We start from the raw sequence: 14826 nt of genomic DNA on the forward strand, positions 1-14826 counted from the left end.
CCAGTGTGGCCAATGGTCAGGGATGATGAGAGGCGTCCATAATGTCTGGAGGGCTGTGCTAATGTATGACTCGTTGATTCTCTGTTCACTTTTCCATTCCAGATTTGATCCCAAAGGAGTTCAAATCTTGCAACAAGAATAAAGTGTGCAAATCGAGCTCATTATCATATCCACTTCCTTAATGTGAGTGACGATGGCAGCTGTTTGGCTGTGCGCGTGCCCACAATTCCATGCACATAGCATAGGAATTTACAGTCATACCTCATGCTGCGTCCGCTTCAGGTTACGTGTTTTTGTGTTGCATCCTGCGGCAACCCAGAAGAACTAGAACGGGTCACTTCCGGGTTTCGCCGCACATGCGCAGACGCGGCGCTTCGGCTTGCGTCAGTTCCGTGTTATGGACGGGCCTTCGGAACGGATCCCATCCATAATACGAGATTACACTGTACTAGGCAGCTGCAGGCAAACTATTATTCCAGCCTTCAGCAAAGTGGTGCTCTCCAGATGTTCTGGACTACAACTCCCATCAGCTCCACCCAGTGCACCCGATCCTAAAAGCTGTATAACAATCCCCAGGGAGGTTCGTCTGACGCCTAAGCCAAGCGAAAATGTTCTACTTCAACTTCTCTTAAATGTGTTTGTTGGAGGGGGGTGTTATTGGTTTGTTTTTATTCTAACTATTTATTTGTGCTTTTATTCTATATTTTCATCTTGTGAACTGCCCTGAGATCTTCGGGTGAAGGGTGATATATAAATTTAATAAATACAATAAATAAATTTTGGAAACATCATTTTTATCAGAGCAACTGTTGAAGGCGGAAGAAGAAATGTTTTGCTATAATAATTTAACATTTCTGTTTTGTTAGTCAACCTCACCAGCTGATGTGGAAATGTGGGGGACTGAACCGAAGAGTGGGAAAATGAAAGAAAATGAGATTGCCAGATTCTCCTACCCCTAACATCCTCAGTGGCTCAATCCTCAGCGGCTCCCTCAACGTGCGCAGGTCAGTAAGGGAGGAGGAACGTCAGTGAAAGACAGTTTGCCCTCTATTACTGACCTCCTCCTGCAAGAAGAGAGTCCTGGGCTGGTTGTAGGGCGGACCCATGCAGAACAGCTCAACAGGGTGGCTCAGCCGGCTAGCCAACCACCCTCTGTGAATGGAGTGTGCACCCTGGGACACTTCCCAAAGCCCTTTGCAGCACAGAGCTGTGAAACAAAGGCAGAATAACTCCTCAGCCATAGATCAGTGTGGAGCCACTGCTTTAAAGCATTATAGAAACATTTAGAACAACAACATCATAATTACTGTGAACATAATAGAACACACATACTACTGCCGTGACTCCCATGGTCTCCTCTCTTGCACAAACAAATCCTCTCTCTGTCTTTCTCTCTCTCTCTCTCTCCTATCAGGACTACTACGAGTTAGGCATTGTGCTTTTTTTGGGTAAAATCCTAAATTTGGAAACCTGGCATTTTGTCTTTGTCAATCTGGAGCAGCATCTGGAATTTCCGTGCCTCTCCTTCCTCCGGGGGATATACTTCCCCTGATGTACATTAATCTTCCATTTAAAGCTGCATCCCCCCTCAAAAGGCCACCACCCCTCCCTGATTTAATGCAGGCGACCTCCCCTCCAACAACAGCTCACATTTACCTCCTTAAGGATACAGAAATGCCCCGCATAATCTTTGCGCGCATTTCCATTACCTGCACACTGTTTGGGGTTGCTTTGCGATCACTACATTAAGTGGCAGAATTTAATTTATTATCCTGAAGCACCCAAATGCATCAGAACACTCTGCTTCCCCCAGTACCAATTTTCTTGCTTTGTGATCACCTCCAAGGGCTATTTCCTTCACCCATCCCTTGCCCCCCCCAACGGTGGCGTTTCCTTAACAAGATTTTACTAGTGTACATTTTTGATGCTATCGTTTCTGTCACTTATCCAGGGCCATAACAACATTTCGAGCCAAGCAGGGGACAGCCGTGGCGCCGAGCTGCTGACTCTTGATTCTGCCGTCCACAAATTGAGCCCTGCCTCATGACCCTAGGAAATCCAAGGCTCCTCCTACGCATACACACAACTTCAGAGCTGCCACTGTGTTTCAGGAGGACAAAAACCTAAGCAGCATTTTGTTCCCCCCACTCATAGCTTGGACCATCATTTTGGCCAACTATCTCTTCCGTGTGTGTGTGTGTGAGAGAGAGAGAGAGAGAGAGACAGAGACAGGGAGAGACAGAGAATTACAGTGGTGCCTCGCAAGACGAAATTAATTCGTTCCACAAGTCTTTTCGTCTTGCGATGTTTTTCGTCTTGCGAAGCACGGTCCGTCGCAACTGCGCCTCTTCAAGCGGCTTTAGGAAAAAAGCGAACGAACTCGCAAGACGTTTTCGTCTTGCGAAGCAAGCCCATAGGGGAAATCGTCTAGCGAAGCAACGCAAAAACCGAAAAACCCTTTCGTCTTGCGCATTTTTCGTTTTGCGAGGCATTCATCTTGCGGGGCACCACTGTAATCTATATGAATATTTCGGTGTTCTTCAGAATAGAAGGATTTCTTCTCATGATGCACAAAGCATGGAATTTCTTCCTACGAGAGGCAGTGAAGGCCACCAACTTGAATGACTTCAAAAAAGGATTGGACAAATTCATGAAGGATAAGGTTATCAATAGCTAGCATCCATGATGGATATGTTCTTCCTCCACTCTTGGAGGCTGTATGTCTCTGAATACCAGTTGCTGGAAACAATATAGGCCAGTTGCCTGATCCAGTAGGGCTTTTCTTACCTTCTTACTAGCTTCTCAGCTGTGTTCTAGGGTACCCTGTGGCTCCTTGGGAGTTTCCCAGTAAGAACACTGATAACAGCAGTCAAGCTGGCCTGAAAGACAGGCTGTCTGAATAGCACCAACTGTCCCTTGGGATGCGCAGTGTTGGGTCTGCACAGACTCCCTGTGAGGCACACCTAAGTGGGTCCCCTTACACTTCCCAGAATCCTCTGCCACCCAGCTGCACAAACCCTGCTACTGCCCAGGACCTGGCAGACGTTGCTAGACTGCAATTCCCATCACCCCTGACCTTTGGCCATGCTGGATGGGACTGATGGGAGTTGGAGTCCCAACATCTGGAGGGCAATGGGTTTGCAACCCCTGCTCTCTAGACACCACGCAAAAACCTTTAGGAGTCTCTTGTTTTAGCCTCAGTCTCCAGAGGCAGTTAAACCAGCCGCATGCTCTGAATCACCAATGTGGGCCAAACAGGTTGATGTCACTAGCTTAAACATTTTGCAAGAGCCATTCTCCCTCTCACCACCACCGCCACCTGCCCCAACTCCAGCTGCAATGTCAATATTATCATAATGCAAGACTGCAGTGCCTGGCAGCTCCCATCATTTCTGAAATTCTGCCCGTGAGGCTAGGCCTTTAAATAGCGAAATGCCGAATGCCGAGCCCTTTGAAGGCTGTCACCAGCCCGCCAGTTGAGTGCTTTTACTAGCGCAGTGTTTGTTTATACAGACTTGACAGACGGGACTGTTTGCACAGCTAGATTTCACAATGCAACAAGGCAGGTGACACGTGGCACACCCCTTCAAAGACATGTGTATGTGTGTGTGCATAGCCCACCTTGTATTCTATGTAATGGTGGAATCCATGCATGAGAACGTAAGAAGGCCCACCCAGTCCAAAGTCCTGTTCTCACATTGGCCACCTGGATGCCTGTGGGAAGCCCACAAGCAGAACCCAAGAACAAGAGCGTTTTCCTTTCCTGTGGTTTCCAGCAACTGGCATTTATAAATCTGAGCATCAAAGATGCAAGGCTGGCTTAACCTTGGAATTACTATGAGGTGCTGATGTGTGTGTTTGTATTTTGAACCAGGGTCTCCAGCATCTTACCCCGCTGTGCTATTGGTACTCTGGTCCCTCAGCAAACCAGACTAGGCTCTGTGGCTAAAGGGCACAGGAAGCAGAGTCAGACCGTTGGTCCCTCTAGTAGAATCAGTGTCTACATGGTCTCAGGCAGGAGAAACCTGACCTGCAGAGCCTAGGAACTGAACCTGGGACCTTTTGTGTGCAAAACAAGAGATCAAAAACCAATCGAGGGATGACAGGTTTCTAGACAAACTTTCCAGCCAAGCCAGTTCTTCAGGCTGAGTGACTTCTCACATGGAGGAGCCAAGCAGACTTTGTGGCTGTGCCTTGCCTTGCCCTGCCTGATCCCATATATGACCTCCAGCCTATCTGTGGTCGCTCCTCCTTGTCTCAGGCCCATTTGGCCATCTCCTACCTATGTTGGAGTCAGATCCTGTGGCAGAGCTAGGCACCAGGCTTGACAGCTACAATCAATATAGGTATTTGTCAGCCTAGAAGAGCCCTTCTGGATCAGGCCAAAAGGGGCCCAGCGAGGCCAGCATCCTATTTTCAGAATGGCCAGCCAGTTGCCTATGAGAAGCCCACAAACAGGACTTGAGAGCAACAACCTCTCTCCACCTCTGAGAGGAGGCATGGCTGGGAAGGGTACATGGCCTGGAGAGTGCCCGAGGGCCAGATAGAGAGACTTGGAGGGCCGCATTCACCCCCTGTGGCTGAGGTTCCCCCACCCATGCACTACTTCCTTTCTTGCTCTGTTTCTGCTTGTGTCAAGTCACACCTGCCCAGCTGCTGGGGCAACAGAGTGCCATTCAACAAGGTTTGATGCACAGTAGTCCTGCTGAATTTAATGAGCATGGATAAGTTAGGTCCATTAACTTCAACAGGTCAACTCTGAGTGAAACCTAGTTGGGTAGCGCTGCCGGTATTTGCCCTGGTTCCCCTCTCCTGTTTTTAAAGAAAGCGGCAGGCTCTAGAAGCCACAATCTTAATTTTCCCTAATATTCTCTCTATGTAGTGCCACTGTAAAGCAGAGCTTTCCAAACTTTTCATGTCGGTGACACACGTTTTAGACATGCATCATTTCACAACACAGTCATTCACTTTTACTGGAAAACCAGAGGTCAATCTAACCCCTTTCCAGCCCCGGGAGTAGTGCAGCGAGCAGTCGCGCGATGTACCTACACTGCAGCCGACACACTAATGTGTCCCAGCACACAGTTTAGAAAGCTCTGCTGTAAGACATCATGGGAAATTTAAATGGCAGCTCCAGGATCCGGCTGTCCACTCCTGCCCATGATTGGGTAAGCGATAGTCAAGTCCTTGACATAACTGGGGTGGGGCTGATAAGTCCATTTCAGACCTGGAACCAGCTCCTATGCCCAGAGCAGTGACCCTCTGGGAAAGGGGTTCCTCTGCAGGCGGGTTGTCTTTCATCTTACATACTTTGAAAATAAAATTTTTTAAGGTTTGGGGCCAGGATGCAAGATGTTTGTGAAGCGTTGCCTTGGCTCATTTGCCCAATTCCCCTTCAGTGCTCCAGTGCAGAGGCTGCTCTACAAGTATATCCATATTCATAATTCAGCAGCTCCTTTTTAATTTTTTTAATTAAAAAAAAACCTCTTAGCTATCCCCCTGGAATCAGTTATGCCACCATCACATCTCACACAAAGGAAAGAACTGTCCTCTATGCTGGTGGGAGGGGGGAGAGAGGGGAAAGCGAAGGCTATAAAATGTGCTGTAAGATCAATTAAAGATGAAAAACACACACTTGCAACTTTCTGATGGGAAGACCAAGCGATGGGCCTTGATAAGGGAAGGCGCCACTGGAGCCGTATCTCCGAGCAACAGGCAATCAAAGAGCCAGATAAGCATCTTTAGAAGAGCGCAAGAGACTCAGGACGCAACGGGCCATAAGAGAAGAATCACTTCCTGGTTTGGGATGGGTAGTAAAAATTTATGACCTATTAACCCTCCACAAACCTTTACAAATAGAATAAAGAAGTGTGTGTGGCGGGGACACAACGCATTTTCCAATAAATTGGTCATTGCGAAGAACACAGTGCCATTTTTGGAGGTGCGTTTGGCAATCTCAGCAGGAAGCTGGAATATTTACAGTAGAACACGACGTTACACAGTGGAGGAATGCCATTTGCAATCAAGAAGCTTCTATTCAAAGCTCTGCTTAACCAATTTGCTGCCTTTTAGTAAGCATCAAGGGTTGGGGGGGGGACTATAGGAAGCTGTCTTATACTGAGTCAGGCCCTATTGACTGGCAGCGACTCTCCAGGGTTTCAAGCACGGGTCCTGGAGATGTGGGGATTGAAACTGGGTCATTCTGCAAGCAAAGCAGATGTTCTACCACTGACCCACAGTGCTTTGGGTGAGTGAATGATCATCTGCAACAGAGAGGACGAGGAAGAACTCCTCTCCCATGGCATCTAGGCCACCCCCCAAAAAAACCCCCTAGACATGACATTGAACTGAGGAAGGTAGAATGCAGGCAGTGCTAAACAGATGCAATTATTTCAGTTCCTTGTATTTAAAAAAAAAACTGGGGAATGTGTGGCCTTCCAGACATGGCTGGACTCCAGCTTCCGCCATCCCTGAGCACTGATCATGCTGGCTGGGGCTGGAGGACCACAGGGTTTGAACCCACTGCTCCAAAGGACATTGTCCTACCTCAGAGGGAACTGCCTCTTCTAAATAGAGGTATTCTGCCATCTCTCCCACCCAGAAGGGAATGTTACTTCTTGGAGCACTGGCCCTCCAGATGTCATTGGATTCCAACTCCCATCATCCATGACCACTGGCAATGCTGGCTGGGGGTCAGAGTCCAACCATATCCAGAAGGCCACCGGTGCCCCAGCCCTGCATCAGGAGATCAAACCAAAGGGTTCTTGGCCGGAGCATACCTAGGAATCAGCCCAGATGGCGCCTACCAAGGACGCAGACTGGGGGGGGGGGCGCAAATATTGTGAAGAAAGATGGAGGGAGCTGGTGACTGCCAAGGGTGCAAGGGATGCTGTCAATGCAGCTCCTGCCAAGGGTGTAAGGTACACCTCTGGTTCTTGGTGAGTTTTCCCTTCCTTCTGTTGCATGCACAGATCCAGCTTTGTAGCAAGGGTCTACAAAGTGTCAATGGGTGTCAAATTTCATCCTATGTTGGTTTTTTGGTTTTTTTAGGGGTGGGAAATTCAGGCACCTTAAAATGAAGCACGTTCCAACAATAAGGCAAGCCAGTTAGGCTTGAAAGTGGGGGAAGAGATCCTCAAAGGAATAGTGGCATTTCTGCACATAAATCATTTGAAAATTGCAACTGGCGGTGGCAGTAAAGGACTGAATGCCAGTAGCAAGAAACCACAGTAGCAGAGATCGCTCTTGTGCTCGGGTTCTGCTTGTGGGCTTCCCATGGGGCCACTGGGCTGGTCACTGTGAGGACAGGATGCTGTGCTAGATGGGCCCCCTTTGGCCTGATCCAGCTGCAGAGCTCTTCTTATGCTCTGACTGAAGAAGGTTGTCAAGAAAGGGCAGTGAAGAGTGTGGCCTGGAGGGAGCCTTGAGGGCCAAATCCTGGGAGGCTGCATTCAGACTCTGGGCCTGATGTCCCTCCTCCCTGAACTACAACGACACCAATGTCCATTGTGTAACTCGCACCTTATCCCATGAGCTGCCGGCTTAGAGCAGCTGCCCAGACGGTTAGGCCATTCATGATTCAAAACACTAGACTAAAAAGTAATTATTAAAACATTTCAATAAATACACTTGGCAGCTTGTGTGATGCTTGGATTAAAACTTTGCTTCTATAGAAAGGAGAGAGAGAGAAGAGAGGAGGGGGGGATTGGGAGCCCCCCCTCCACTCCCCTTTAAACAACTTTCACAAATCAATTTTCTCTATGTGTTTCAGTTTCCTTTGACAGTTTAAACCTCAATCCAATCAGCAGTCTCCAGGGATTTCCGAATCACTAAAGATTAAAATCCTCCTCAAGCCCCAAGTGTTTTTGCTAATGCTGTGTGTTTAATAACTCCACTTGTGAGAGATTTTGCTGGAGAAAATCCGGCGGTGCTGAACCCTTCGAAAGCTATACAGCTGAATTAAAATGTAAGGCTGTGCTGTCCTTCTCTCTGGACGAATATGGTAAAGGAGCTGCCACGAATCACGGAAGCTGGTCCGGGGCTGACCTATCCCACAAGCTCTCTCATGCACTGAACCTGGGCAGAGTGAGACCAAATTCAGGCAGAGAGCATCTTGCTTATAACACTATGGAAGACATTAAGAGCAACCACAGGACTGAGACACGGAAGAGTTGCTAGGATCAGGTTAAGAAATTAAAAAGGGGAGGGAACAGAACACAGCATTTACTATGAGAGGAGGTCAACAGCTCGGTTTTAAATAATATGTATTTAAATATGTATCTTTTCTCTGCTTCATACAACTACAGGCATTGTGCTCAAATTGTTAACAACTGGTTTCTGGCTAAGGGCCGCTCCAGACTGGTGGTTTATTTGGGGGTACATGAGCGGTGGATTTATCCTGGACCATCCGCACATCATTCTGCTTTATTTTTTCCGCAATGCTGCCTCAATGTTATTGTCCTATTGCAACAAAAGCAGGACACCCCAGAAACAACAACACCCCCAAGCATTTTCAGTATAAAAAGTTGCAGGATTTCAGCAAGAAGTCATGCACTGATTGGAAACGTAACAGGATGTCTGCCTTGAAACGTTTGCAGGTGCAAACAACACTGAAGGTGAGACTGCATATAACCATCCTGAAACTGCCACAAGCACAAATCATCATGAATGCACAAAAGGAAAGGATGGCTGGAGGGACCCTGTCTCAGAATGATAGGGGGAAACACACACAAAAAAAGGAGAGGATGTTGTCTATTCCATCCATTCTCCATATATTGTAGAAGTAACTTTATAGCACGGGTGCGTAATGTGTAGCCCTCCAGATGCTGCTGAACTACAATACCCATCATGCCCAGCCAGCATGGCCAACATTCATAGACAATGGGAGCGGCAGTCTAACATCATCTGATCAGCCACCTCTGCTTTAGAGATGAAATGAAATAAGACGTAAGGAGACGACATCACTCTTTTCCAACCAAGCTCTGTATTTAAGTCAATCAGGTGTTGATCAGGACCTGGCTGACTGATCACAACCACCCCCGCTTTCATTCTGCTTCCAAAAGACGACAACTACCCCTGACCCAGGAAGGGGGAAACAGACCAAGCTAATTCTGCCCTGAAAGTTGTGGTGGCGGCCACAGCTCCGTCAAGACGTCCCAAGGAGTCCTGCGCACCAATCGGGCACTGCCCTCCAGTCACATGGTCACAAACATGGCTCCTAGCACCTGCCTCAGTCTCACCTTCATCCCTGCACTACCATACACCTTCATTCATCAGTGAAAGCAAAGCTTCTTGTCTTTCACAATATTATCACCCGGAGGGCGGGAAACAACTCTTCCAAGTTCACTCTACAGCCACGAAAGGTTGAGGAGCAGTAAGTCAGTGCACAACTGATAACAGGCACCCTTGAGAAGACCATGCATGTCCATTCATAGGAACGTTCCCTACCTGAGGTAGCATCGGCTGCTGTTGAAATTCCTCGGCGATCAGAAGTTGGACGTGACGACCCTGGCATGCTAACGGGTTCAGAGCGAACAGGCTGGATCCTGCAATGCAAAGTGCAACAGGTGGCTAGATGTAAATGCCGGTTCGTTGAGGGAAAAAGGATAGCAATGCAGAAAGGGTAGCAAGTCAGAAAAGTGCAGCAAGCCAGAAAGAGAGAAGTGCTGGTTGTCTGTGGTTGCACCCATTACCAGAAAGAGCCGGACTGTGTAACCCCAGATGCACAGAGGACAGCTGTGGTGTCTCAGCAGAGCTTGGCTCATACGCAGAGGCACTTTTTCCTCAGAAAGTCTGTTTGTACAACCTGGGAAGGCTCAAGATGCTTTCATGCTCAGGATGGAAACACCCTATGGAGAGCCATTCTGGTGCTGTGGTTAGAGCCAGGGGTGGGGAACCTGTGCCCTCCAAGTGTTGTTGGAATATAGCCCTCGTAATCTCTGACCCTGAGCCATGCTGCCTGGAGCGGAAGTGAATTGGAGTTCAACAACCTTGGGAGGGCACCAGATTCCTTAGCCCTTGAGGAACTAGGACGGGGGGGGGGTCACAAAGCTAATTGAATGAGCCTGAACATCATTCATTCATTCATTCCCTGTCTGTCTGTCTGTCTGTCTGTCTGTGTCTCTCATCTTTAGCTACCTCACAGGGTTGTTGTGAGGAGAAAGGGGAGGGCTTGAAAGGGGAGGGAAGGTGGGGTATGAATGTAACAAAGAAAGAAATATGGCACCATTCACAGACTAATTATCCTGCAGAACAATCCATTAGGAAGTTCTTCCGTATAAGCCTTTCCAAAATGAATTGAAACTGCCTGGCTCCTATTCTGGTGTAGTTTCCATTCTCTGGAAGAACATAAGAAGCATCTGCAGGATCAGGCCAGTGGCCATTCTAATCCAGCAGCCTGTTCTTAGTGGCCAACCAGATACCTTAACGGGAAGCCTGAACATAGGAACTGAGTGCAACGGCACTCTCCCTACTTGTGATTCCCGGCCACTGGCATTCAGAGGCATACTGTCCGACAGTGGGGGCAGAACATAGCCATCATGGCTGGTAGCCATTGATAGCCTTGTCCTCAATGAATTAGTCTAATCCTCTTTTAAGATCATCCACGTTGGTAGCCATCACTGCCTCTTAATGGGAACTAGCTTCCTTGGGTGCCCCAGAGTCCTAGTATTATGGGGGGGGGAACCTTTCTCTGTTTTGTGCAGGAGATGTTCCCACTGGATTGTGCTAGCGGCTCAGTTGAACTGTCCGCCTCCCGCTCCTGCCCAAGTCTGCCTTCAGCACACTCTCAACAGATCCGTCCTGCCTGCTTTTACGATTTTATATATCCATATCAATCCAAATGCATTAGAATGGGGTAGAGAAAACCAGAGAGTACAAGTGAGGTTAAATAAGCGATGTTCTTCTCCACTCAGGTTATGAGTCACTCTAAGAAAGAACAGAAGCCGTGAACCAGCATTCGCTTCTGCTTTGTTATCCCGGGATGTTATCGCTGCTGGCAAAGGAGCATATTTCTGCCATATGATTTAGCTGTGCCCGGTAATAACAAAATAATGAAAAACTATGTGTTTTATACACGAGAAGGTTATTCAAGGCATTCCTCGGTTCAGCTTGAGTACCAGAGCAGCGGAGGCTGGTCCATACGGGGGAAATGGCGCACGGCCCCACCAAGCTCAGTCTGCCCTCAGCCAGCCGCCATCTGCCTGTCCCCTTACTTACAACCAGCCAAGGAGGTGGCACTGACCGTCGGTTTCCCCAGTCTCATTGCTGCCCCCTGTAGAACTCATCAGAAAAGACCATGGGGTAAAACTAGAATTAGTTGCCTCTTCCTGTCATTGGTTCTGGCTCAGCCAATCATTGGCTCTGGCTCCATTGCTGGGCTCCCTGCATCTTACCAGTGTACCTGAAGGAACCTCTCTGCCCTCATCGTTCAGCCCGGACACTGAGGTCCAGCTATGAGCGCCTTCTGCCGGTTCCCTCATTGTGAGAAGTGAAGTTACTGGGAACCAGGCAGAGGGCCGTCTTGGCCGTGGCACCCGCCCTGTGGAACACCCTCCCATCAGATGTCAAACAGATAAACAATTATATGACTTTTAGAAGATACGAGAAGGCAATCCTGCACAGGGAAGTTTTTAATGGTTGATGTTTTATAGTGTTTTTAACATTTTGTTGGGAGCCGCCCAGAGTGGCTGGGGCAACCCAGTCAGATGGGCGGCATATAAATAAAAGTATTGTTTTGATTTTGATTATTATGGAACATGAGCCACCACTGCATGGAAGTGACTGAGCAACTGTGCTCAGCTGTTGTGCCCAAATGGAGGGGACTTTGCCCCTCACTCGGCAATTGGGGCCAGTTAAAGACCCATTGCCAACACAGCCCTCAGCAGACTGGCTTGATGGGATTCGGCCCACATTTTATGCGAGAGAATCACTTTTGTCAGTAAGCAGCTGGTTGTGTATGGCCAGAGGGATAACAACCAAGGAAATGCAAAATGAATAGTGTTTTTGTCTCTCTCTCTCACCTGAGACTGTTGAGATCCAGGTCATCCGTATCAAAGTCCAGGAGAGGCTGTGGGGTATCGTTAGGGCCGTGTGACTGAAGCACTGAAGAGCTGGATGAGATGACTGTGGTTTGGCCTGAGGGGTGGATGGTCTTGAACTGGAACTGCGGGCCCATCCACAGGCGCCGGTGAGGTCCGGTGTGAGTCACAATTTCAACCTAGAAGGGGAGCATACAAACAGGGTTAAAGCAGTGCTTAATGGCTGTGATGCAACTACGTCCTGTAACCTCTTTATCAGGAGGTTCTGTCTATATCCCCCACCTGCTCCATGCAATAACTGAATTGCTGGGTTCAGAGTGTCCTAAAGATCTTAGGGAAGAATTGCAATAAAATGGCAGCCCTGTGTTGAGTGCTCCTGCAGGGCAGATTTCTTAACAGTCTGACATAGTCTTGTGATGCAACAGCCAAAGGAGCTCAGCGGACCCTCTATGTACTCAGGGAGAACAGGGGGATGCTGTTTTCAGCAGCAGCCTTGCATCTGACATACCATCTAGTTTCATCATCTGCTTTCATCTAAAAAGGAAAACACCCCACTCTACTCAATAGTGTAGTGTCAAATTCAGAAGTGCAGGGTCACTTCAAGATAGTCACAGACATGCCCCTCACAACAGCGTCCCCTTCTAAGATTATACAACCTTCTCAGATCATACAGTAATCTTAGAGTCATATAATAATAATTATTAGGGATACACTGCAACGGTCAGTGAAGATCGCTGCGGGCAATGCCCAATCAGAAGTTCAGGGAGGCTGCCCTAAAGGAATCTCCTATGATCTCCTATGAACCTGACCACATACAGCAGTCATCTGCCCAAACTCTCTCCAACATGCTGTGGAAGTCCTTCCTTAGGGAAACCTGCCTAGAGACAATTTTGTTATAGAGGCAACTCCTCAATTACATGTGTTCAAGGGACGCACAACCACGACTGCACGCACCACCGTGAACCCGGAAGTGGCACAAAGAGGGGCAAAAGTAGCCCTAAAAGAATGCAAAACAGCAAAAATGGTGTGAAAGCTGCACCTGCCAATCCCATGAGCCTTTCAAGTGCAATCCCAGGAGCCCTTGTGCCAACCTTTGAGGCCTGTGGAGAGCTGGAGTTGGAGAAAGGTTTAGAGGGTGTTTGCCAGCTTTTTCAATTGTGTTCCCAATATCCATGATTTCACTTAAATGTGTGGTGCCTCAGAAGGTAACCTCCACATAAATGGGGAATTGTCTTTACTTCAGAGGCCAGGTGAAGCTTTATTTATTTAATTCTCCATGTCTTTTAAAGGTATTTCTAAGCACTTCCATGCACTGCTTTTTTCTTACTGCTTTATTACTTTACTGGGTTTTTTTTGAGCTTTACAGCATCAACGGTATTTTATTACGTTCTGGACTGTTGGAAACAAACTGCCACAGAATCAATGATGAAGGGCAGCATTAAAAACAGAGAAATTGTTCAATAAAGAAATAAATTATAAAGTGAAGTTAAAATAATGCCACCGCCACACAAAAAACAACCCCATGACAGAAAAAGCAGCAACATCAGATTCGGAGACCAAAGTGAAGCGGAGAGCAAAAAAAAAAAGGGTTTAACAATCTTGCACGCAAGAAAGTAAAAGGAGTCTTCTGAAGACCACAGGTTCCAACATCACAGAAGAATAAAGCTGCTTTGCTTGGGGGAGGCAGAAAGACAAGGCCCCCAAATCTAAATCGACACAGAATGTGGCCTTCCAAAGTTATTTTCATTCCCCACAACGCTGGCTTCATATTTGTAGAGATACGGTTCCTGGGCTGCTGCATTGTCTCTACTGATGCTCAAATTTCAGTGCTCCAGGTGACTTGTGATTCTTATAACAAGTATCCCCCCCCCCCGCCTTTATCACAGTCTTGCTGTTGGGCGATTCTTTCCCAGCCTAGGAAGATGAGCACACAGGCCGCTCCGTTCTCAATCCGCATTTCCCCTTCTCGTGGGGGTAGCTCAGGCTGTCTGCCTGATGCAGGCAGCTCGTTTGCGCCGCTATGTAAATTAGGCCACGACTAAAGCATTCTGTATATTTTAAGCTCGAAACCATCAGCGCCGCAGAGCCCGAGAGGTAAACAGATGCCTCTGCAATTTCACCAAGGGTACAAGCCAGATGTTCCCATTCACTCCCCCGCCGAGCGCAGGACAAACATATTGTATGTACTTCCCAATGACAGCACGCATTACCCACTCTTCTAATTGAGAAGTGGAAGCGCAGGGCAGGGTTTCTCCACTGCATGCTGTTACTGCGAATGGCAACACTTTTGTCTGGAAAAAGACACACGCATGGCGGGGCTTCTAATCTAAAGTGGCTGGCTCAGGGATCGTGAGCGCCTTTTGTGTTCCGAGATCGCTCTTAACAAAAATAACCAAAGTACTCCTGATTACCCCTTGAGCAGCCCCAAAAGACTTCTGCTGGGCTTTTTTTTTTTTTTTGCTTTACAATATAAGTCATGTTCCAGTGGGTGTCCGGAATTTGTTGGCCATCAGCACTCGCATGCGTGCTTGAGGAATTCGGTGAATGTCTGAAAAGTGGCAAACACTGGCAGTCACCAGAAAGCAATGAACAGGACCCACTGGAGTACAACCAGGCATGTGGGCTTCATTTTGCTGCTTTGAATCTTTGCTTGGGGATTTTCACTCTGTTGCTATTAGCTCCTAGGTGTTGGATACCTGTAGTTAAATCAACACAGCCTAGGGATGGGCAAACCTGTCAATTTCTGATTTTTCCAGTCTTCAGTTCCTCACATTTCCACATTAGTTTG

General features: G+C 47.8%; 1 protein-coding gene across 5 annotated transcripts in view; it reads right to left on the reverse strand.

Annotated features, from left to right (window-relative positions):
• BCAS3 (BCAS3 microtubule associated cell migration factor) overlaps nucleotides 1-14826 on the reverse strand; it is a 459527-nt gene that overhangs the window by 215120 nt on the left and 229581 nt on the right. For all 5 annotated transcript variants that reach the window (XM_053366622.1, XM_053366620.1, XM_053366618.1 and 2 more), the window contains 2 exons: nucleotides 12021-12217; nucleotides 9448-9545 (listed from right to left, as the gene is read on the reverse strand). In XM_053366622.1, coding sequence (XP_053222597.1) covers nucleotides 9448-9545; nucleotides 12021-12217 — 295 coding nt within the window. The remainder of the gene's footprint in view (nucleotides 1-9447; nucleotides 9546-12020; nucleotides 12218-14826) is intronic.

The sequence above is a fragment of the Podarcis raffonei genome, chromosome 15, assembly GCF_027172205.1.
Source record: "Podarcis raffonei isolate rPodRaf1 chromosome 15, rPodRaf1.pri, whole genome shotgun sequence".
Lineage (NCBI taxonomy): Eukaryota > Metazoa > Chordata > Lepidosauria > Squamata > Lacertidae > Podarcis > Podarcis raffonei.